General features: G+C 37.0%; 1 protein-coding gene across 5 annotated transcripts; it reads left to right on the top strand.

Annotated features, from left to right (window-relative positions):
• The first annotated feature begins 57 nt into the window (after nucleotides 1–57).
• FUBP1 (far upstream element binding protein 1) lies at nucleotides 58–22,999 on the top strand. Of its 5 annotated transcripts, XR_003249153.1 has the most exons (22): nucleotides 132–281; nucleotides 1,271–1,361; nucleotides 2,338–2,400; nucleotides 3,246–3,284; nucleotides 3,633–3,672; nucleotides 4,582–4,631; nucleotides 4,725–4,796; nucleotides 5,042–5,099; nucleotides 6,948–7,110; nucleotides 7,189–7,287; nucleotides 7,371–7,472; nucleotides 8,126–8,228; nucleotides 8,313–8,413; nucleotides 8,531–8,672; nucleotides 9,844–10,004; nucleotides 10,882–11,036; nucleotides 11,148–11,227; nucleotides 12,797–12,925; nucleotides 13,602–13,676; nucleotides 18,435–18,580; nucleotides 18,990–21,229; nucleotides 22,101–22,999. XR_003249153.1 is itself a non-coding variant. In XM_026037855.1 (21 exons), the coding sequence occupies exons 1-21, from the start codon at nucleotides 168–170 to the stop codon at nucleotides 18,996–18,998; spliced, it is 1,992 nt and encodes a 663-aa protein (XP_025893640.1). In that variant the 5' UTR covers nucleotides 129–167; the 3' UTR covers nucleotides 18,999–22,995. The 5 variants fall into 5 exon arrangements, 4 of the variants coding, with proteins under 4 accessions (XP_025893643.1, XP_025893642.1, XP_025893640.1 ...); XM_026037855.1 differs by having other exon boundaries at nucleotides 129–281; nucleotides 18,990–22,995; XM_026037856.1 differs by having other exon boundaries at nucleotides 7,371–7,424; nucleotides 18,990–22,995.
• Nucleotides 23,000–24,628: the final 1,629 nt, after the last annotated feature.

Genomic DNA, 24,628 nt, shown 5'->3' with positions numbered 1-24,628 from the left:
CCCTATGAAATCTCGCCGCTCCCCGCCGCAGGTCTCGCGAGGCTGCGCGGCGCTCCCCCCCCCCCGAGCACGATGCCGCGCAGGAATGTGAAAGGCTCCCGCCCGCCGCCATTTTCTTTCTTTCTTGGCAGGCAGCGAGCGGGGCAGGAAGCGGCGGCGGCGCGAGCATGGCGGACTACTCCACGGTGCCCCCTCCTGCCTCGGGCGCGCCCGGCGGAGGCGGCGGCGGCGGCGGCGGAGTGAACGATGCCTTTAAAGACGCGCTGCAGCGGGCGAGACAGGTGCGTGTGCGCCGCGGCTCCGCCGCCTCCATGGCCGTGCCGCGGGCTGAGCGGGCGGGCGGCCCCGGGGAGGCCTGAGGAGAGGCCAGGGCGCCGCCGCGGAGGGAGCGCGGTGCGGAGCGGGGAGCCTCGTGCCCTCCCCGTGCACATTGAGGGGCTCCGCGCCGCCCCTGCTCCGCCATCGGCCGCGGGATCCGCGCAGCGCGGGGCCGGCCCGCGGCCCGGCGCAGTCTCGGCCTCGCAGCGCGCCGCTTTCCCGGAGCCCTGCGGCCGAGCGCGGATTGTGTCCCCTGAGGCGCCCCGCGGCCCGCTCACCTGCCCGGGCCGCCTGGGAGGCGCCGCGGCCTGCGGCGCCAAGGCGGCCGCGGCGGTTTGGCTTTGTTACTCCTTTTTATTATTATTTTCTTTTTGGTAATCCGAAAGTTTTATTTATAGCTTTGCAGACAACGGGCACGCTGTTTCTCAGTCTGTATTGTCTTTATGATAAGTGCCGATTCTTTTAGTAGCAATATTTTTTTTAAAAGTATAGGCAGAACTTTCTGGATTTAAAATAATTTTAGCAGCCAGGCTCTCTCTTAAGCTATATATGTATGTGTGTGAGTGTATGTATATATATATATATATATATATATATATAAAGCGTAGATTTTCTCAGAGTATAGGTAAAATAGGAGAAGTCTATTCTAGAAGAAAAGAAAGTTTGAAGAGGGTTGTTTTCCCCCACCCTCCCCCCAGCCTTGGTGGGTTTGGGGAAGTGAGCATAGGTAGAAATCCTTAGTACAGGATGAGTACAGAAGTTTTCTGAATACGTTGGGAGAGAAGATGGTACCATGGCTGTTCACCGGATTGCTTCTTGYAGCAGTCTTTTATTTACCTTTTTTGAGTGATATTAATGTGCGTTGTCTCAAGCACTTGTATGGTCCCGCAGACCTGGAGTAAATAAGGACTGTCAGAATTAATTTGTGCTCACAAAGTCTGCTTATGCTTAGATTGCAGCAAAAATTGGAGGAGATGCTGGCACGTCAATGAATTCAAACGACTACGGTTATGGAGGACAGAAAAGACCTCTTGAGGACGGAGGTATGCCTTCATTACTGTTGCATTTTTTTTTCTTCCTTATGGCTTGGCCACAGTGCCAGAAAGATTGCAGGTGGATTTTTTTATTTATTATTGTTTTTGTTTTATGTTTCTATAGCACAACATAAAACCGTTTTGTTCCCTTTATAGATCACAACATGCTTTTTCATTTTCATTAAATGGGGAAAATTCTTTTAAAACGTTTTGCTGTGTAATTGAAATCTGAAGTGATTTAAAATGTTTTCAATACAATTTTCAATTTTAATGCAGTRAAGAGGAAAAGATGTGCTGGGGCATGGGCGGATAAATTCGTAACTGGGCAATACCTTTTGCGCAGATTATGTCATTACGGCCCTTTATTGTATAGGGCTGATTACAGCTTATAAGTTACGATTAGAGCAGGAAGTGGTCACTTCTTAAAATTAGTTGGCTTCATATGCTTTGTTTCTTCACAGACTCAAACGTGTTAATGCATTTCATTGTAAAAGCATAGGACTTTAAAAAAAGACAGAAAAGTGGATTTTCTATCTTGTAGGTGTTTTTGCTCACTAATGTCTGAACATACAGTGTGTGTGAACAAAATTGTACTTAARTCTCCTAACTTGATGCAGCTTTTTGGATTTGCTTTATAATGCAGTAAAGTTTTTTCCTGAAATGTGTTCTTCTTTTTCTGTTAGCTAGTTTGAACTAAACAGGGTTTGGTATATTTAATAGAGACTCAAAATCTTGGCTAAATTGTGGAGAGAAATCTGAGCTTGTTTAAATGTTCTCGTAGGTGTCACGTAAGAGCAATGCTTTTTTACTTCCTTTAAGAGGATTGAAACTCAGTCTGCAGATTGTAACTAAGGCTTTATATCAGGAGTTCTTGTGTCCCGTAATGAAGTTTTTTCTATTAACGGTGAGGTTTTTAATATACAAAAAATGAGCTAATGATGCTTCAGATGATATATGTAATGTATTCTTTTTATTTTATGTGTAGATGGCTCTTGGACAAGTCCGAGCAGTACAACACACTGGGAGGGAATGCCCTCTCCTTTTAAAGGCAGGAATTTTTATTTATTACCTGTGTTTAGTATGTAAACATGAAATAAACTAGTGGATCTTTTCTGGATTGACACAAATATATCTTGGAATATGTGTCTCAGTTTTTGCTGCACATAAATTATGGTGATTCATATAATCTTTATTTTGGGGTGGGAAGAGAGCATCTGAAGTGTTATCTTTTCAGATATAGGTTAACTGTGCCTTTTATTCCTTTATTTGTACAMAAAGGATTTGGATGGTAGTGATGTAGTTGCTTTGAATCTGCTTTTTTTTTGAAGTTTTATGCTATGAAATGCTTGATATTTGGATAGGGATTTCATATCGATGTTCAGAGTGAGATTGCATTGCTATGTGATATTGTTGTATTTTTAGATACTTGATCTAGATTTCTGGTTCTTGTCAGAACTTTTGTTTAAGTCGTTGTTAAATTTTGTATGGATTTGATTTTTTTTTTTTTTTTTTTTTGCTATTATTTCTTTTTACTATAGAAGCATCATTAGCTTGAGCAGCCAACAGAGATAAACTTTATTCCTTGTCGTAGTTAAGTTTCAGTGACTGGGTACCTATGAGCAATCTACAGTGTGTTCTGAAAACTGCCTTTTATTAAACTGCTTAATAGATATATGGAAGGACCTAACATCTTTTCAATGATACTAACCAAGTGCTGAGTGTTCGTGAGATTCTTTCTTTTATTCAGATGATCAGCTTCCTGAAATTGAGGAAAAAAATAATAATAAAAAAAAAAGGGGACTAAAATGCACTGGAAAGTTACAATTCACACTAAAAGGTGAAAACACTTCTTGAATTTCTTGGCAAACATTTAAAAAAATCTTAATTTTGCAGATCAACCAGATGCTAAGAAAGTTGCTCCTCAGAATGACTGTAAGTATTTTTTATTTTGTTGCCAGTAAGCCTAAACAAGCATAAAAATTTCAGAACAAGAATTTGAAAGAGTAACCTGGTAGGTGATATTGGATCAGTGAAACCAAAAAAAGTCTCACTTATCTCCTACTTTCTTGAAGCAGTTTGAGTCTGCTTTCTAAAACTGCTAGAATTCTGTTAGCCACAGTTGAGAATCTTTTTAACTGTGTTTTTATACCATGTGATAACACTTCTTAAAAGGGCAGCTTGGGCCAAAGTTGATACAATTAAGTTTATTATTAATTATAGAAAAGACTTTAATTGTAAATAATTCTACTTGAGTTTAATCTTAACAATATTTGCTTATAGCTTTCGGAAATCAACTACCACCAATGCATCAACAACAGAGGTAAGAGTATGCATCTATGGTACACCTTACATATCACTAAAAAAAAAAAAAAAACCAACAAAAAAAGGATTCTAATGGAAGAATAATGTTGCTGCRTTAAAGATATATTTTATATTTATAGACGTATAGTAGTATTTTGCAATTTAGCTTCAGCAGCCACAGGTCAAACATCTGAAAGAAATATTAATATCATGCTCTTTTTTTCTTTAGGAGCCTGTACCATACATCAAGATTAGCATAAGAAAAGTGTGTTGCTCCTRTAGTATTATGTCATATAGTACACTACACTATAATCTTATAGTATACCATAACCAAAAGCTGGGAGCAGATCTGAAGTGAAGGGGTCAACACTATTTTGAAAATAAGAAAGAAATGTAACAGGGTTTTTTTTCTTTTTAAAGGGAGGGAGGTGAACTAAAGAACCACGTACTGTTTTGTCAGCTACATCTGTACAACTTTTTTCTCCACTCATTGCTTTCATGAACAGCCAAATTCAAATAGTCTTCTAATCTTTGGCCTAATTTTCATAGCTGAAATGTGTTTATGCTTTCAGTGTGCTTCATTTGAGCCACAGTTGAAACATTTTAACACTACACTGGCCTTCTTACCCCTCACAGTAATAAAAAAGGATGAAAGAAAATGTTTATCAATTTCTTCTATGATTTAAACTCTTAAATGATTGTATCCTGTTTTCCATTACTAATAGTATTCATTCGGTATTSTAGCTTGTTGCTTACTTTGAAAATAGCCTAGTTTCAGTGAAAGCCTTGTTTGTATCAGACTCCTAAAATTAGTGAGAGACARTTGTGCTGGGATGGGGGCAGCTGTGTTAACTGGAAGAGGTATCTAAATACCAAGCTAGTTTTGTCTTTGAATGGTTATTGTTTCCTTTGCATTTAATCTATACAGGTCTGTGATGACAGAAGAGTACAAAGTTCCAGATGGAATGGTTGGATTTAGTAAGTAGTATGAACCTAGTGCTGCAGTATAGTGAGAAATGCTAGCAGGTGCTGTTAATACAAAAAATATCTTCTCTATTTTCTTTCTTTAAGTAATTGGCAGAGGTGGAGAACAGATCTCGCGCATACAGCAAGAGTCTGGATGTAAAATACAGATCGCGCCTGGTAACTATTTCTGGTATACTTGTTGGTAGCAGGTTCAGAAGGCTGATCGTTGTCTCTAGTTATCTGTATCTTCATTTAAGGTATATTTGAATGTTTTGTGCTAATTTGAATTATTACTGTCCAAAGTGTTGTGATACAATGATTCTTCTCCTACTTTCCAATAGTTTGTGTATCATATCTGTTTTCATAATCTCTTTCTGTCTTAATACTACTGTTAAATCAGTTTTATTTTACGACCTTCTTAGATAGTGGAGGCCTGCCTGAAAGATCTTGTATGCTAACTGGAACACCAGAGTCTGTTCAGTAAGTAAAACAAACTCCATGTATTCATCCTTAACTGTGCAATACACTTCTTTTTTTGGGGAGGCGGGGAAGAGAAGAAGAATGTAAATAGAGTAGAAATTTATAAATATAGAAAATTAGTGAATTGTGAGTGTAGGAGTTGCTCAAAGCCCAGTCCCTGTCAAGAGTTCCTGAGTGCGTCCTTTTCAACAAACGGTATGAAAAGGAATATTTTTGTAATACCAGTTGGCAAAGTGAGCTTTCACATTCTGTGGAGGGGAGAAGATGACAGATAAGAAAATATTTATTGTACAGGCAGAGAGGTTCTCTACTTTGAATTGACTGCTTGATTACCTGTTTATGTGGGCTTTGCTGGAAATGATGTAGAGTRTAGTAGGCTTGCATTCTTCGTTAGCTGCTCCCACTTCATTTTTTTTAGGTGTGGCCTGCAGCTACGAATTTTCCTTTGTGAGGACAGGTGCTAGTCACCACTTAGAACTAAGTGAGCTCCTGTTCAAGAAGTTATTTATAGGAATGTTCTGTGTGATAATAACTTATTCTAAACACGTATTGGAGGGGAGAGTTTTCTGCTTGTGATTTTACTCAAATTGTGACTGATCTATATAGGAGATGAATATATATGTTTGGCAATGGCCATTATTCTGGTAATGCTTACAAGTGCATGGTGAATCAAGCAGCAGCTGTCTCCATACTTGGTGTTAAAACAAAGTTTATTTTATAGTCTTTTTTTTTTTCTCCTCGTTTATAAAAACGTTCCATAAAGAACCACACTCAGCGTAGGTCTACTACTTGCCACATTCTCGTGGAATTGCTTTCTGTTAATAGTTTTTAGATTTTAATCTTCTTAAAGTTACTGATACAGACTAACTGAGTCTGAGAGAAAAGAATAATATTTAATCTGCCTATGTTTTTTAATGGATATGAATTTTTGGAGGGCTGTCTTGATGTTYGTATGTGGATGTTTACATGTGACAAAGTTCTTTGTTTTGTGGACCTTGATATTTCACGGACCTTGGTATTTTATCTGACCAAGATAGTATGTTTTGGTTTAGCTGCAACCTGTTGAGTATTTCAAGTAGAAACTGATTTCTCTCTTTCTGGCAGAGCAATATATATCCTGTAAATTATTGTTCAGGTACTTCTTTTCAACCTGCTTCAGCGTTGACGGAGATGCTGTTTGATACATTACAATATCATGATGGGAGGAAACTTAGTCCTCGCTTATGTAGAACAAATAACTCAGCAGCAGGCCACGTTGTTGAACATGTCCATTTAGGTTGTAGGGGATATCAGAAAGTAAAGGAAATGAGTGAGGTTCGTGATGACACGTGGGAGAGATTATAATTGATGAACTTGAGGTTTTCATATGATTTCATTGGAGARAATAAAGATGCTGTGATGCTTCCATCTTTCAACATATTGTTTCTATTTCTTCTTTGTTCCCTAATAATAATGAAAATAAAACCAGGTGACCAAGGAAGAGGTAATATCCCAATTGCAAAACAAGCTGTTGAATTTGATAACTATTTTGACACTGGAAGAATACACATCGGAAAGAGACCTGGTGTAAAGGGGCAAAACGACTTCGATAGAGAAGTTCATATAATCTTTGATCCAAGATTACTCTTTCTTTAAAGCTGTTTAGGGAAACTGTGTGCACTGAAGGATGTGATATTGCACCTCGTGTTTCTCAATTAATTATTAAGTGAGTAAAGCTGTGAAGATGATGGAAAAAAGTTGGGGGGGTTATTTGTTTTGTTTGTTTGTTTTTCCCCAAGCTGAACAAGCATAGGCAAGCAGGATTTGTAGGAATCATCACTATATTCATGACTATATATTTCTTGACAGGTCAGCAAAAAGATTACTTGATCAGATAGTTGAAAAGGGACGACCTGCACCTGGCTTTCATCATGGTGATGGACCTGGGAATGCAGTCCAAGAAATTATGATTCCAGCAAGTAAAGCAGGATTAGTTATTGGGAAAGGTGGAGAGACAATTAAGCAATTACAGGTATAGCTATTATTTTAAAACACATGATAATACCAGATCTGGATTTGAGTGGGTGTTGACCTCCACTTTGTTAAACAGGAGCGAGCAGGTGTCAAAATGGTCATGATTCAAGATGGTCCACAGAATACTGGTGCAGACAAGCCCCTTAGGATAACTGGAGATCCTTATAAAGTGCAAGTAAGGAGTTTTTCCACAACACAGACTTGTCTTTTTTTACTTAAGCACTTCAATACTTAAATGAAATTTCCTTCTTCTTTTAGCAAGCCAAGGAAATGGTGCTGGAGTTAATTCGCGATCAAGGTGGCTTTAGAGAGGTGCGCAACGAGTATGGGTCAAGAATAGGAGGAAATGAAGGGATAGACGTAAGCATGGTTGAAAAACTTGTTCACTGTGTTTTGAGATGTTAACATGTTAAAGCTGATCAATACCAATGAAAGTTGTTAATCAGATTCCAAAAATGGTTGTGTTGCAAGTATTACTTAATCAGTGCTGAAATGTGCCTTTAAGTGGTGTGTGTCATTCATTTTACGTTACCAGCAGTTTTGAACAACTTGAGCTAGCTGGAGAGCTTCCTTTTATAAGGAAGTTAGTTTTGTTAAGTATGTAATGATGGATGACCTTATAGAGCATGGATCTTGGCCACTGCAGCAAGATCTTTAGTTCCACCTCTTAGGAAAGTCATGAGATCACAACCATTCAGCAGAGGTGAGACTGGAATGTTGATCTACTATAATGTCTGTTTTTAAGCCTTCCAGAAGTTGTTTGTTGACCATGAGAAACATGATATCCACTGGAATTGTTACTGTTGTGAAAACTTGCCATTCGTAGGACCCCTTTTCTTTGGATATTTTTCAGTAGTATTTATAAAGTTGTGATCTTTTCTTACTGCAGATCTTAAAAAGTTTACCCTTCAAAAAAGCCTAAAATACCATTCTATTATGTAATCCTTAATTTTTGTGAATTTGTTAGGAATATTGGCATTGTTTACATCTTGAAACAATTTGTTCTCTTTAAGGTTCCAATACCACGGTTTGCTGTAGGTATTGTAATTGGAAGAAATGGAGAGATGATAAAAAAAATACAGAATGATGCTGGTGTTAGGATCCAATTTAAGCCAGGTTGGTAATATGCCCATAAGTTTCTGTGGATAGGTAAAATTTTACTGTTTTACATATACTTTAATAAGATTGTTTTTATTTCAGATGATGGAACAACTCCAGATAGAATAGCCCAGATCACAGGGCCTCCAGATAGATGTCAACATGCTGCAGAAATTATTACAGATCTTCTTCGAAGTGTTCAGGTGAGTGATGCTACTTAAGTGTATAGCTAAAAGCGTATAACTAAAATTATAAATGTATATATAAAGAGCGCATAAGGAAGCGTGTAATGACCAACTCTCTCTCTTTTTTTCTTTCAGGCTGGTAACCCTGGTGGACCAGGGCCTGGTGGTCGAGGAAGGGGTAGAGGCCAAGGCAACTGGAACATGGGACCTCCTGGTGGATTACAGGAATTCAATTTTATTGTTCCCACTGGCAAAACTGGATTAATCATTGGCAAAGGCAATATATCTTATATATATGTCTATATGCTCATATTTGAAAAGTTTAAACTTCTCTGCTTGAAATATCTCTCTAGCATAGCTGTTTGCACAAGGGAAGCCTTTATGAAGAGTTTCATATAAAGGAGGGATCATAATCCAGCTAAATGATAACACTCCTAACATGCCTAATAATCTTGTTGCTTGAAAATATTTTCCTCCTCAAAGCTTACACCTTGGTAGTTAAAAATCAAGAGCCACTCAATTTCTGTAACTCATGTGCTTGAAAGTAATAAATACTAAGTTACATTTGTAGTGTTTGGTAGTTTCTTAAGGTGGTGTTGTGTATTACAAACAAGTTGCATACCTTCCATGATATTATTTGCTTAGATCAGTGTTATTGATTCTGTCTTTATCTCTTTTAAGATATTTTTTGCATATTCCCATGAAGATGTCTTACAGTGGAATACTGTAACTGTTTTTGTATTATCAAAATAATTGTTTATCAAGGAATTTCATCTTTAACATAATTTATGGTGTGCTCCTAAATGCAATGTTTGAATTATTTTAATATTCTGTTTTGTAATGTGTTTTCCAGGCACAGCAAATAGACTGTCATAATTCAATTCTTGGCCTGGAAGGTTGATTTTTAAAAGAGCCAATGACCTCTCTTTATAAAGTGTATGACTACTAATGACACATATAACTTCAGAAACCTGTAAGAGGAGAAACTGCTTTAGGGACTTGATCTTTTGAGTTGGAATGCACCGCAAAAAAATGAACCTTACAGTTTGATCAGTTTCAATTTTTTTGGTCACCTGTGCTTAGTAGCACATTTCCAGGGAGTTTAGTCTTTTAGGTTGTATTTTTGAGAGCTACAGGTATTGCTTGCTGTTCATGTCTAATTTCACATTTTTCCATGGATGGAAAAAATCTGGAAGTATTGGAAGGAATTCTCTGCTTGTCTTTCTGAATAACAAAATTTGTCTTTACAATAAACCAGTAAAAATATTTTAAACTCTAGCAGCACTGAAGGGAAAGGTTTTTTCATTATTATTAGAATGTTCTTATAAGGCTCATTTGAAAAATAAGTTGCTTGTGTGTCTTCCAGTTTCCATGTAGTTCATTTTATCTGATTTCACTCTGAGTTACATTCTTTTACTACGTGATAAAAGTTGTATATTGTATTGTAGGTGGTGAAACTATCAAAAGTATAAGCCAGCAATCTGGTGCTAGAATAGAACTTCAGAGAAATCCTCCACCTAACGCAGATCCAAACATGAAGATGTTTACTATCCGTGGAACACCTCAGCAAATAGATTACGCACGACAACTTATAGAAGAAAAGATTGGAGTGAGTATATAACTCTATTCTTGCTATAATTAGAACAGGAGTGAGGAAGCTGCTGCTTTTTCCATTTGATGAAAGCATTTGTTAACACTGAATTTTTCCTGCATGTCTTCATACTACTATGGTAAATGTCTCAGTCTTACCGTATTCAGGTAGATACCATCTTCAGCCCAGGTATACACTCCAAAATCACTTCAGTTTTGTTTGTTTCAAATTCCTGTTTTTTTTCTTGTAACTAAATGTATTCTTTGATAAGTAAGAAAGGAATGGATATATTAAATATATCCATTTTTAAAATACACTCTTTCAAGTACAAACTGAGGCTGGGGAGGAACACCTTTATTTGTAAAGTACTTTAATTCAAAGAATTAAACTCCTTTTGAATTGTAACTTAAATCTGTAAAGGAAATTTCTTCCTTATGGTACTGAAAACTTCTGGTTTACCTGTATAGGTTACTGGTATTTATATTTTTTGTTTGTTTTATCGTGTAAGATGTAGATGTGAAGCTCGTTCATGAGATTTTTTTTGAGAACTTGCATTTTTCATACAGGATTATGTGGTTACACAGCATTTCCCTGAGAAATGAGGAGATGCCTGTGCTGAAGCGCTGCTTTAATTCATTACAAAGGAACTACAAGATAAATACAGCTATTTGGTAGTTACTAGAGCCAAATTTGCTTTAACTTTGCCTATTCTCTAGTTAGCCATAAGCCAAATAAATGGACCTGCAGGAAGAATGACTTTTCCAGGGAATGTCTTCATTAAAGAATCTAAATAAAATCTTGGCTCTTTGAATAATTTGGATTTAGAATTTTTAAAGTGCAAGGAGACACAGGATTTCAGGGCTTATTTTTCATCTAGGTGCTGTTGTTATTGCAGGGTCCAGTTAATCCCTTGGGTCCACCAGTTCCTCATGGACCCCATGGAGTTGTTCCTGGACCACATGGGCCTCCTGGTCCCCCAGGCCCTGGTGCTCCTATGGGACCATATAACCCTGCTCCTTACAATCCAGGGCCCCCTGGTCCTGCACCTCAGTAAGTATCACTTCTTTTGTTGTTGTGTGTTTGTCTGTTTTAGGATAATCGTGTGATGGGTTTTCACTATGTATTGATTTTTATTTTTGTTTTTATGTTTTTGTTTAATAGTGGTCCTCCAGCCCCATATGCTCCACAAGGATGGGGAAATGCTTATCCACACTGGCAACCACCAAATCCACCAGATCCAGGTATGAAAGGGTTTAGCTRCCCCGTGGCTTGAATATACTTCCAGCATTTGCAATTTTCTGTCTTTCACAGCACTTCATATAAAGATATATTGAAAGTGGTAAATATTTATTGTGATAATCTGTTCTTACTTCAGATTCTCTGATATRTCTTCCTCTTTTAAATCTAATTCATTTTTCCCTGTGCGGTTGAAATTGATTTGTCTTTTGGCTAGTACCAAATGAGTMAGTTTGGTACAGATGCCTTTCAAATGTCAGTGAAACAAAAGCACGCCTGTGCACTTTTGAGAAGTGTTTTGTTTCTGAACCATGCTTGGATCTTGTCACTTGAAAGCGGAGCTAGTAACTGCAGTCTCAATTTCTTTTGAGATTTTTAATGAATCTCTGCTGTGTGCACTTACAGAGCAGCAGCTTTGATATGTGCAGGTCACCTTGCAGGACTTAATGTTTTTTGTTGGTAAAGTAGTTTAATGTTAGAAGAGGCTGTGTAGAGTTACTGCAATTGATATGAGTTGAGCGAAGTTAGTGTTTTCATCCCGAGGAGGTCAGTAGATGTGGTTCCTCTTGCTTTACGTTGTGTTCAATAACAAAACATGTTCAGCTAGGTATGTAACTGCTTGACTTTTGTGGAAGTATCAATGACTTGGTAGTTATCCCTTGACAGTTTGCTGCCCACCCAGAGCGTTAAAAATTGCTCACATACACTGATAATGCTGAAGTTAGGCAGGGGAGGAATATATTGATATTACTGTATGCATTGTAAGTACTTTTGTAAGTACTTGCATCTAAATTTTCTGGTAGTGTTTCAATTAGTAATAACCTGTTCTGGCCTTTTTTTTTTTTAAGTGTATTGGCTCTGCTAGTGCCTTACTCTCCCCGCCCCCGCCCCCCCCCCCAAAATGCATTTTCCAGTGGATTATTTCTCAGTTTGTCAATATTTCAGTTAGGGTTTGTTTGGTTGAGTTTTTTATCCACATTATCCATGCAGATCATCAGTTTGTGATGATCCAAATAATCCTTTTTTTTCCCCACATACTAGTGTTGCTATCATCATATGTTGGACTAAAAAGCTACATATGAATCATAACTAGGAATACTGTTCTTAAAATACTACTTTTTTTTTTTTTTACCATTATCCTAAGGTTTGTGACATGCAAGGCAAATATCTTGTAAGATATCTTGTTCCTCTATTTCAGAAAGAGGTTCTTGGGGATGCATGTGATTGTCAGTGATATTAGTGTGAGGTTACAAAAAGTAAAACTTGAAAACCAAAATGTTTACTGCCATTTAGTAAAATGAACATTTAAACAAGCTTGAAAATCTGTTCCTGTGCATCAGCTTTATTTAAAACAGATGCTGTTGTTGTAAAGCTTCTATAAAGATTTTTATCTCTAAAAACAGATTTTAGTGTATTCTCTTAAAATTCCTAGTTAGGAAAAGAAGATACTAAAAAGGTTGCACTGCTTACTTAGCTTAGATACTTTTTTTTTTTAAATAAGAACACTTAGACTGCTAATTAAAATCAACTTTTCTGTTCCAASTGCTTTTATGAATGCGTGTTTCTTTTAACAGGTAAGCCGGGTACAGATCCCAATTCAGCTGCGTGGGCAGCTTATTATGCTCACTATTATCAGCAACAAGCACAGCCACCGCCCGCGGCCCCTCCTGGTGGACCAGCCACAACCCAAACTAATGGACAAGGTAAAACAGAGTTYTTACTGTTGCAGGGGCAAGGTCCCTCTTTATTATTGTATTATGTGTTGGTAGCTATAAATATATATCTAATATTCTTTATTTTGGAAAACCCTTGCTTATRGTTTTCAACACTAATTTTAGTGCAATTCCAAAGAGATGTTTCTCTGAGATTGCATTATCTGAATTAATAACATCTACTTACTCTGAGTMTAGGTAAAAGTAGAATGAGCCATACTGTCATGAAATGTTACTTGTTTAAATAGTTGCATTACTTTAAATGATTACTTGAGTTGTACTACGTTAATTTTTGTGTCTGGGTGAGGCCTAAACTTTAACCTTAAGGTTGCTCTTTTCTATTGTAAGTGGTACGCACTTCCTAAATTCTGAAAGCACAATAAATTTTTATKATTTCTTTTAGTGTGGTGACATTTGCATTCTTGGTTTTAGTATTTTGTTGTTTCTTGTGTTTGTAGTAGCTTGTAGTAGCTTATAGTACTAGATAGTTTTGTTGGGGGTTTTAGGGTTTTTTGGGGTTTTTTTTTTTTTTTTTTTCAGTGTCATATTGAAATGTTGTTGTTTGGGCTTAATACCAAAACATTCAGATGGCTGTTTGTATGTTGTTCTAGCTACAAAACCAAAGGTTAGAAGTCTTTAACATTTTTTTTAATTAAATGAAATTCAGGAGATCAGCCGAATCCAGCACCAGCGGGGCAGGTTGACTATACCAAGGCATGGGAAGAGTACTACAAGAAAATGGGTATGTGTGCATATTTATCTGTTCTTGTGAAGTTGTTAGAGGAGACTTGCATATCTCATTTCAGATTCTTACAAAATGGAGTACTGCATCCATCCATCTTCTGAATTGTAGTACTAAAAGTGCTGAAGTTTGAAAACCAAACTTCATAGGAATAGAGATGAGATTTTAGAGAAATACCTTGTAGCTAAAATTGAGTTGATGTGTGTGAAGCACCWTATCTTGTTCTCTGGCAGCCAGTACCTTTTAGAGCTTTCCATTTAATTGCCTTTATATAAAATATATTTTTAAGTTTTGAAGTTCRGTTTTGGTCTGCTTTTTTATGAAGCTTGTTTCATTGTTTGGTAGTTGTGTTACCTAATGCTCTTAAAACAGTTACTTTGACTTTGTATGATCATATTCAAGTGTCAAGAGTACATTTCATTTGTATGTTCTTTGTAATGTTTAAAAGTGCATTCAACTCAATTTTTATATTGCTACTATTTTTGAGCTTGTATATATATTAAACTAACTTTTCAAGTGAAATATATTGGTATGCATGTTAACTGTTCTATAACTTGCTGAGGAAGGAATACATGGTGTCCATGCTTTTGCCAAAGGTGCTGTTTTAATTTAAATCAGAATGCCTTGCAGGTCAGTATTCTGACCATATTATTCTCCCATAAATGTGAGTGGTTTGCATTTTGTACACTGAAGGCCAGTGGATTTTTGTATACTTGAGCTTTTTCTGGTATTCGTCTAACCAGGTATAAAGCAGCCTCTGGTTTGTTTTTCTTTCTGCCTTCTTACACCTGCTCCTTCTATTTGTCTTGCTATAAGAAGCAGAGTAGCAGAATAGCAAGTTTTATTCCTCTTTTGAGCATTCAGTGGAGTTAATTACAAACCGGACACACTGACTTGATTCATTATTTTAGCATAGCAGAAGTGATGAAATGAAACAGGAAAAAATATTTCAAGAATTATTTCTGACATACAAATATGAAAAATTGAATGGAATTCCCAAACACTCTTAGTTTGGCCTTTTTCATTATTCTTTTCCTTGTTGATGATGTTTTTTATTTAATGCCTCTGATGGATCAGTTTGCGTTCTTGAACTCTTAAGTACTAGGGCTTTTTCTTTTTAAGAATAATTAAGTTTATTGACGGGATCTCTGATTTGTCACTCTTGGAAGGAAAAGTCTGGTTATGTCAGCCCGTGTTTTCTCAGGCTATGTACCAGCTAGTGAAAGTTGCTGAGATGGAGTTTTGAGGATGAAGCCCCCAAAAAGACATGAGACAGGAAGAGACAGACAATGAGGGATGTAAGGAATTGCTYTTAAATTGTAAGCTAGATAAAACCCCAGAGAGCAAATCAGTGAAAACAGAAAGGCAGTTCTGCTCTTAGGTCTTCTAATTTAAATTGGGTCCTTTCTGTGAAAGGAGATCTTGTGATGTTTGGGCCTTTATGACTTGAATATGTGAAGCATGAGAACTTGTCTGCTGCTTCAGAATGTTAAAAATTAATAGAAAGAGTATCTTTCATCTCAAGATGCACTTCAAGCAGATGAAGTAACCTTGAAATGCAAAGATTTAATTTTAAATCATCATTTAGTTTTAAATCACCTCTAGATGGTGCTTTTTTCRTGTCCCTTAACAGCGGCATTAAGAAGTGGGAGAGGTGACAAATGGGAACTCCAAGCAAATTGTCGCTTTTCAGTCTGTCACATGTCATTTGCACTGCTTACATGTTTTTTCGTAATGCTGCAATGTTCCTCTCATTGCAAAAKAGAAAGGTAGGAATTGCAGGACATTCTTCAACAGTAATGGAGACTTTTCTCACCTGTTTGTATAATAATCCATGCTCTTTCAAAGAGCTGAACTCCCTCAACTTCCAAAGCCCAAGTAGTTTTATTTTTGCTGCTGAAGAAAACCAGCCCTGGTAATCCATATGGCAAGGTCAGAACCAKGTTGAGCAAGTTGCTGTGATACTGCAATTGGCACTTGAGATGATTTTCCAATTAGAATTTTGTGTTAGGTGCAAATGACCCCAGAATGCTAAAGCACTACTAAATAGGTCGTCAAAACCATTGAAAAACCTACAACYGTAGGTAAAAATGCATGCATTTCTCTTGATTCTAAAATGTTAAAATGCTGCTTTGCAGTGTGCCTCCTTTTCAATGTTTTTATTTTTTTTTTAATTCTAGGAGTATTGCCTGAATCCCAAATAAGTTAAAATAAGTCTAAAAATTTAGACTGAAGTAATTAACTTTCACATAGTTAACCTTCCTGTTCATGACTCTCAGAGCTGACCAAAACTCTGTTCGTGATGTTTCATAAATTCATAGAAAATRCTTTAAATCTCCCTTCAGTGTTCCCATGTAATAGGAGCACTGCTTTCAATTTAACTTTTGAAGATATGATGTAGATACTGTTATCATTAATTGAAGACATATCTTTTTCTTTCCCCTTAAAAGAATTGAAATAGATTTGCAAAATTGGAGCCTACAGAGCTCCCAAGGTTAACAGTTTCCACTAAATACAGGCAGATTTGAGTAAAYGATCTACGTGTCATTATCGGAGTTGGTATATTTATCAATCTTTCTAAACGCACAAGAGATGGAAGCGTTAATTCAATGCTTCCATAATGAAATAGTGAAAGAGTTCCTTAATGATTCCTCAGCTGTAAAAGGCAACGAGAAAGGAAAAGCTTTCTACTTGCTGAATTCACCACCCATGAGCGAGAAATGCAGCAGCTTGTAGAATCATGAGGCATTTTCTTTCTTGGGAAGCRTTCTGAGTTTCTCATATACCCATATATGTAATTTATCACTCCTGTTCCATAAGGCCTGGCYGGTGAACCCTGCTGCAGAGGAGCACACGCTCTCTCAGTGCAGCTCTGAGCAGTGAGAGGTGGTTTTGTGCAAGCTGCTGAGCTGCACACGCAGGATCAGAATTGCTAGTAGTGCTTGGTAGGGGCACAGCGCAATTAAATATTTTAAGTTTTTCCTGATACCTTTGAGAAAGGAATTCAGTGGCCACCCAATTTTCTACGTTTGAGCTATTACTCAGATTTCAGCTCTACCTTGAATTTAGCTCTTAAATGTCGTGTTGTAATGGACAGAAAATGTCCTGATTTTACCGTAACTTATACTAGCTATACACATTTGTAAATCCTGAGATAAATTATAAATTATCCTAGGATAGTTTATGATGCCATTAAAGACTATTTTGATTAAAATTATTGACTGGAAGTGTAAATGCTGCCATGTTCATGAATTGGGCAATGTGTGGCTTCAGCTCTTAAGATTTGAGGAAATCTGAACTATTTTTTTCTATGATGACAGATACTTTACTGTGTAACCCACAGAGCAATGGAGAAAGTTTTTATTTGATTTTAATCAAATGGTATGTACAGAGTAAATGAATGGCAAACCTAACTATAAATTGCATCTGTGGTTGGAAAATGGAAGATTATGTGCTGGATGTGTTCAGGATAATACTTGGCCGAATGTTCAGACCCTTTGCTTATGCAGTATCTTAGAGAGGATTGGGAAAATGCATGTAAGAATGTGAATAGCTAAATCTTCTGTGTAGAAGGTCATTGCAGTATGATTTTTCCACCTGATATCTTCAACAGCTTAGTAGAATGTCCAGATATTGATATTCCTGTGAGATTCCTCAGTGGGCTTGGTTCTGAGTAAGTGTTGACAACTACTCAGCTTTCTGAGATGAGGTGGCTTCACTTGGGACTGAAGACTGATACCCCAGTTCTGCTCAGATGCAGAAGCCAAGCTTTAACGGCAGCATCTCAATATCACAGTTTTATGTTTTGGAAGTTTAAATAGCTGCTTATCTTTAAGCAACTGTTGCTTGGTTTTAAACCCTTCTGTCTCYGTGTATGCAAGTCTTGAGTGCAGATATGGGACTGTTAATAGTCCTGGGGACCCTTTGCAGTGTTAGCTGGCAAAGCACCGTTGACATAAGAATTTACCAGGGAGGTGTTGGCAACACTTTATTGYCTAGGAGGTTTCTGAATTAAAAGAAGCAAAGGTGTCTGAGTGGAGCCTTCCATGGGCAAATAGCACAGCTGAGTTAACTACGTTCTTTTTTTTGGATATGTTAGAGACCTGCATCTTTATCAAGTTTTTATGTTGCAACTTGATTGTATTGAAAAGATTGTTGATTTTAAGTCTAGAGTTGCATGTATGTGTAGTGTTAGTCCTAGAGGCCTTGGAACTCGAGCAAGGTTTGGAAGAAGTTGTTGCAGGTCTGTCTTCTATGGTAAAATAAAAATAGGTAACAAAGATAAACCTAATCTGCATTAATCCAGGATTTGCATTGTCAAATGTCATAATTGTAAGTTGATAAACTAGCATGTGGTAATTATTTTAATGAGAGCTGTACAACAAAGTTCAAGTCAGTGTAGGCAGGTGGGCAAAAGTGATCTCCCTTGGTGATCTGTATTTTAATCTAACTGTTTGTTCCAAGTCGGTTAGTGCAGCCTGCTCAATGACCTTTGTTATGGGACATGATTCAAGAAGGTGGAAACACCTGCCCTTCCTGTACACCTTCAGGTTCTCCTTACGTGGCAATCCCTGGCAATCCCATGGCAATTAAAATAGGGTGAGTGCTTAGACCAAAAAAAAAAAAAAAGACGATTCAAAATCTTAGGAGGGGTGTTGCGAAGAGCAAGGTAACGTTCTGCYGGCTGTGGGGCTATGCAAGTTTTCCCGTGGTGGCCGCAGCAAGAAAGCGGTATGGTTGAACTCCCCTTCCCCGCAGGTCAAGCGGTTCCCGCGCCCACCGGGGCGCCGCCGGGGGGCCAGCCCGACTACAGCGCCGCGTGGGCCGAGTACTACCGGCAGCAGGCAGCCTACTACGCGCAGACGAGCCCGCAGGGAATGCCGCAGCACCCCCCCGCGCCACAGGTACACACTTAAGCCATTAAGTGCTTCTTGGCTGCCTTCTGTTTCAGTGACTGCAGATATTTTTTGCATGTCTCCTGCTTTGTTACCTTTGGAGTATGCATCCCTATTTTTTTTTTCTTTCCCCCCCTCCCCCAGCCCTCCTTGGTAAACTAGCGATCAGAATAATAAATGACTTTGCTTTACTTGGTAACTTGAGTTCTGTCCATACGTTTGGTGATTTTGATTTTTTTTTTTTGTTTGTTTAAAAAAGAAAAACTTTCTCCTCCCAGGGTTTTGAAAACCATGCAAGAAGCCACCACCATTTACATTAACCAATTTTTCTTTCTTAAAGGCTTCACTCCTGAGTTAGCTCGGTTTAAAGGATTTTCTTTAACTTTTTGTGTATCTCTTATGTATCTCTTCTGCACAGGGCCAATAATAAGAAGTGGACAATACAGTATTTGCTTCATTGTGTGGGGGAAAAAACCTTTGTTAAATGTATGGATGCAGAACGCCTTGATGAAGATCTTAATTTTGTTTGGTTAAAAAAAATAGTGTTTTTGAAAATGTACAAAATATCTATCACTACTGATAGGAGGTAATATTTCTGTGTAGAAATGAAAAATGGTTTGTTTTTAGTATTAGTGTAGATGTACACATTCCAGCAAATGTATTTGCAATTATTATGTGGTCAATGCTTTGTGATATAAATGTACTTTTTCAATGTATACTTTATCACTTTTAAAATGCCTGTTTTGTGCTTTACAATAAATAATATGAAACCTCCTGTGTCGGTAAGTTGGATATGTGGGTACGTAAAGACGTATAGGATTGATTTGCAATGCTGAATGAAGATACCTGTACACAAATGAGGTTCTTTGGTTTTGTTTTTCCCTCCCCCTCCATGAAATCTTGTTGGGTTTAAAAACATGTTGTTAGTCTGTTTTTCCCCTCTTGCAGAATAGCTGTAGCTGGAGGTTCTCTTTCATTCATTGTATTTTTGCTGCCTAGCACCAGTAATCTTGATACCTTAATTTTCTTTCTATTTGATTAAAAGCTGCATGTGTTTAAGAAGGTGATCTTTTGGCATACTTCCATTGCATTAACAGTGAAATTTCCTTTTATACATAACCACTATTTGAGACTTGTACAGCTGCTATAACAGTTTATTTTTGCTCTTAATTGAATATTTGACTTCAAAACTGTTCCTGCATAACTATTTTGAAGGATTTTTTCAGACTAGTTATAAATCTTATTTTAAGTGTTTGTGCTTAAGCCTTCAGTTTAAAGTAGTTGACTTCACAGGTCAGTGCAGAAGGGTCAATGTGGTATGCATAGCAGTTAAAAAAAAAAATTGCATCTGTTCTTGAAACGCTGTTTTGTTTGAGTGTTGGGGAGCGGTTGAGAACTTCTTGCAGAGCAGATAACTTTGGTTTCGTAAATACTCAAGACCAGTCTTTGAATCAAATGACTTTTTTAAATATACCTGAACCTTCTTATTACGCTAATGCTCATGCTCAAAAATCTGATTCTCTTGAAATCCTATGTTTGCTCTTTGCATATTTATTGGCTCTTTGCATATATTAGACTACATGCAATACAGTCTGTCTTGCCATTGTCTGTTGAAGTGCAGGTTTGATCCAGCCAGTATAGAACTAGCTCTATAGGGGTGAGGAGGACTGTGCTGTGTATCATCCTTGATTGTTCCTTCAAGGAGCATTGCACTGTAAGTACATCAGAATGACAAATTGATGAACTGCAACAGTATCTTTTTGTCAATGTTCCACATAATGAAAATGCCATACTTGTGTGAATATTATGTTGGAATACAGTGCTGATTATCTTAGGAAATCGTAATTGCTTCTTAATTCAGAAACATAGGTGTRCCATTTATACATATATATATATTTACACACACAATGCGAGCTTTGTGGGTAAGTATTCTTGAAACGTTTAGCAATAGCTAAAGAAAATCATGTTTCTGTTTGTCTGAGTAATAGTCTCTTGTTCATTAGTGCACCTGAGACAGAGCTATAATATTCAGTTTGTTTAAGTATGTTATGGTTACATTGAAGTCTCTTGGAACCACTTGTCAGACAGGAGCTGTTTGTCTTCAGTTAGTTTGCAGATACGTAGTGCTGTAGGCCTGTTTTTGCAAAATAACTTTGTAACTGTTACTTGCTTTATCTTTTGGAATATCATTTTGTTGCTTTGAGAATGAACTTTTTTTTTAGTGTGGCTACACAGAGAACAAAAAGTTAAGGTTGAAATTGAAAGTAGTTTTATGCAGGTATTTAGCAATGTATGCATTGTGCTGTAGATGTAGAAAGAAAGAATTATTTTTATCCCTTGAAAATTAGGAATTGTTCTGGTAGTTTTAAACAAGGCTAGGATGGTATTTGCTATCTTTAGTATAGGGTATGAAGTTTAATAGTTCAGATATTTTTGCATGGTATTCTGTAGATAATCTTGTAGAATGGTGCATATATTATGTACTAAACTGAGCAGAATTTAAATTCATTGGATTCTTTATCATTCACAAAATGGAGGCTGTTGATTTTGATTCATTTAAAGTATAAAATCTTATTAATTGCAAACAGTGCAATTATTTATACTTCACAGTGCCTTCCCAGACCTTCCACCTTAGGTTCTGCTGCAAAAAAGCAACAGGTAAGCACAACCTAAGGAAGTATATAAATTAATATATTTCAGTACATTAATGTTGTCCCTGTGAGATCTTTGTGGTTGTGTATTGAAAAGCAATCAGCTGCTTTCCCCAAATGCATTGTTACTCACGGTTCCATTTCAGTTGGAAGTCGTTAAGTTTTCAAGCAAGTGTTTATATTTCTAGGTAAATATGTATCTTTTTTTAGGAAAGTTGATTAGATTGCAGTAATTAAACTTAATCAAAATAAGTAATTTTTGTTACTTTTTGACAAATAGCTACTTGTTGCAATTAAAGAATCAAAAAGTTAAAAATATGTAGGAATTACTTTGGTTAGAAACGTCAACAGCCTTCAGAAATGTTTTTCTATATTGTAGGGTGCTATTCCCTCTAAACGAGTAAGGCATAGTTATAAAGAACATAACTTGTTATCACTGAACTTGATGACTTGTCTTACAGTTATAGTGTGTTAGTGGAATCTTTAGATAATTTTGTTTGCTTATTCATACTTGACACTGTAGGAAAATAGATTCTAGAACTTTGCAGATGAGTATGACTTATTTGAAAAAGCATGTGCACCAATTAAATGTTAACAGTACAGCAGATAATATTTTAATATCTATATAGCAGTTAGCGTTTCCTGTTTCTTGATATTTTTAACTGAATTGCTGTATATTTTGCCAGTTTAAAAGTGTTTGTATGTCTTATAGATGGTCTGGTACAGTTCTTTTTAGTTTAAAGTAAAGCAGCATCTATTCAGTCTTTCTGTTGCTTATTCTGTTTCTAAAATATGCTGCTCCTCTTTCAAAAAAGTCCTGCTTTTTATGTCCATGAAAGAAAAATATTCAAAAATCCTGCCTTCATTTTCACACACAGTGCTGAAGATGCTGCAAGCACCAAATCATAGCTCATAGAATCAGGTCCTGAGATAGTTACTGCCAGTAAGAGGAATCCCTTGAGTGTTTGCCATTGGTGAGCCGATGAGCATGGACCATAGAAGGGCTCCATGTGGAAGGTAAAATTGGCAAAAACGTGACAGATTTGAAATGTATCCCATACGTACTGGTGTAGGGTATAATTTTTGTTTTGATCACTTTTCATTCTTTAAAGTACTATTTGTTTGACCATAAATGTTCCATAATCTGTTAAGTTTCTTTAACTGTGATTTAATAATATAAACCATCTATTCTAAGTTATATGCTTCTAAACAGTCAAGCTAGCTATATTGACTTTTTGAAGTACTTCAGTTTCTCAAGCCACTTCATACTTGATGATTTGTAGCTTAATATGTCATTCAGATTCATTTTTTGACAAGTTAGGCGTGTACCATTTGGATTTTGATACCGTGAATTAGTGTTGGGGTGAGTCATGTGTTCACTTTTTCTTTTTTTTTCCATGCTGCTTTTTCTACAACTGTTGTTCCTAAAATATCTTAACAGCCTTTTAATTGTAAGTTTAGCCGGTGGGAGGAAGTAGAGAAGAAAAAGGCAGTTTACTAGAATCCCGTGAGTGTGTAGAAGGGGAGATGAACTGGCCCTAGAGCGTCGCGTTCGAGGTAGCCTCACTCCCAGCTTGCTCCCTGCGGGGCTCCAGGCAGGCCCGGTTGTGCCGAGCAGAGTCCTTATTTTTTCCATTCTGTGCCTAAACTCTCAGTTCTTGGGAGGACAGAGAATGTGACTGGGGTTCTTCTGATTCAGTAAGATAAACTGGACTTTCTTGGAAGTGTAATGATCTTGCCCAAAGGGGTCTTTTAACTTTTCCTGCCTTTTCTTCTCTAGACCCCCACAAATAGTAGAATGCCAACAGTACCAAAACTTTAAAAAGGAAGCATAATGGTCAAAGTAGGAAAAGCATTTTTCATACCAGTTTCTGCATCTTATACTTTAAGACAGGGCGTGAAATCAAATACCAGGTGGCTAATCTTTTATCTAGCATGATCATATGCCATGTCTTTAAGTTGTTCAGGCAGACAGGATCATTATTCACTGCACAGTCTTTCTTCAAATATCTCATCCTTTTACTAGTGTTGTGTTACTGGATGATAGAAACTGTTTATTCCCTTCAAAGTAGCTTTTAAGTTTTTCATTGCATGCATGCTGAAAGCTTTTTATTTTGCCTTTTTTTTTCTGGGCATAGTGGGAGGAAGGGGAGTCTGGGCCTTTCAGGAAGGATGCAGTTGACAGGATTCCCTCTTCCCTAGTAACAGCTTATGAAACTCTTATGTCTGCACAAATATTTCTCTTGCGTGCATGTGAAATGCATTTTCGTCCTGAGAAAAGTGTTCTCTGCAGAAACTACCCGTGTGTAAAAAGAAGATTGGCTTTAAAAGGCAACTGTGATGGGAACAGTGTCTTAGGGAGATGCAGCTTGGACTTGAGGTAAATTGAATGCTTTACAAAAATGTGGTTTTGAGCTTGCATTGATCTTGTATGTAATATGGGTACACGTTAACTGTATAATGTTTTTTGTATGGTTTTTCTCAATAAATGTAAACCAATGGATAATAATAGCAATGCTTTTGTCTCTTTTATGCTCCTACCCCTGCCTTCACTAGCTTGAAATTGCAGCTTCAGAAAAACTGAATATAGCAGCAATTAATGTTTTATGAGATGAACATCACCCACATGAAGTTAAACATATTCTTAATACTGCTATTAAAATATTCACTCAAAATAGCACACAGCTTATCAGTGAGTTTTTTCAGGATGTTTCAGAATCTGTAACTACTTATTGAGGCAAAAGAAAAAAATTATCAAGTAACTTTGTACAAAGAGCAGTCAGCAGCAGACTGAGGCATAGTAGAAAGCTCTAAATTTTTTGGAGTGACACTATTTGCTGCAGTGTCCCCTGTCTTATATTAATGCTCTACATCTGTTCTTCAGTTTAAAAGATTGATGGTCTTTAGTAGAAACTCTGACGGAAGCCTAAGCTGAACCATTTAGATATGAGACACAATGGTGCTAGCACGTACAGAAAAATAGTAGGCCAGTCCTGGGCAAGACAGTGTTTGGAGATGCAGCAGTAAATATATTGCAACGAGAGAGAGGAAGGTTGAAACACTASGCATTTTTATAGTAGTTTTATTTTAAAACTTACTATTAAATTTGCTATGATTGGCCTATATGGTGTAGCCTGCTGTTGATATATGTTTCAGTAGTCGAAATTTGACTTTTTAATAAGCAAATTTTAATACTCTCTGAAGATTAGTGCAAACCTTACAGAGACTGTGTTTACTTTTGGATTAGCAACTGCATAGGTCAATCACAGCATAGTGATTTAAGTGCAAGTCTGCATTAAACTAGTACTCTTTGAAGCAAAACAGCAAACGTAAGCAGTTACATAATCTTTTATTGTTTAGAAATAATACACTGGGTTGTTTTTTAATTCCACCAATAAGTATTTCC

This window comes from Nothoprocta perdicaria, unplaced genomic scaffold, assembly GCF_003342845.1.
Source record: "Nothoprocta perdicaria isolate Ctin4 unplaced genomic scaffold, notPer1 scaffold_20, whole genome shotgun sequence".
NCBI classification, from domain to species: Eukaryota; Metazoa; Chordata; class Aves; order Tinamiformes; family Tinamidae; genus Nothoprocta; species Nothoprocta perdicaria.
The sequence above is the reverse complement of the archived record's forward strand: the minus strand, read 5'-3'. Positions and strand labels throughout refer to the sequence as shown.

Coding starts and splice junctions, on each gene's coding strand:
- FUBP1 (XM_026037855.1), top strand. CDS start 168: ATGGCGGACTACTCCACGGTGCCCCCTCCTGCCTCGGGCGCGCCCGGC. Junction 7,473..8,125: donor GAGGAAATGAAGGGATAGAC/GTAAGCATGGTT, acceptor GTTCTCTTTAAG/GTTCCAATACCACGGTTTGC. Junction 8,673..9,843: donor TGGATTAATCATTGGCAAAG/GCAATATATCTT, acceptor ATTGTATTGTAG/GTGGTGAAACTATCAAAAGT.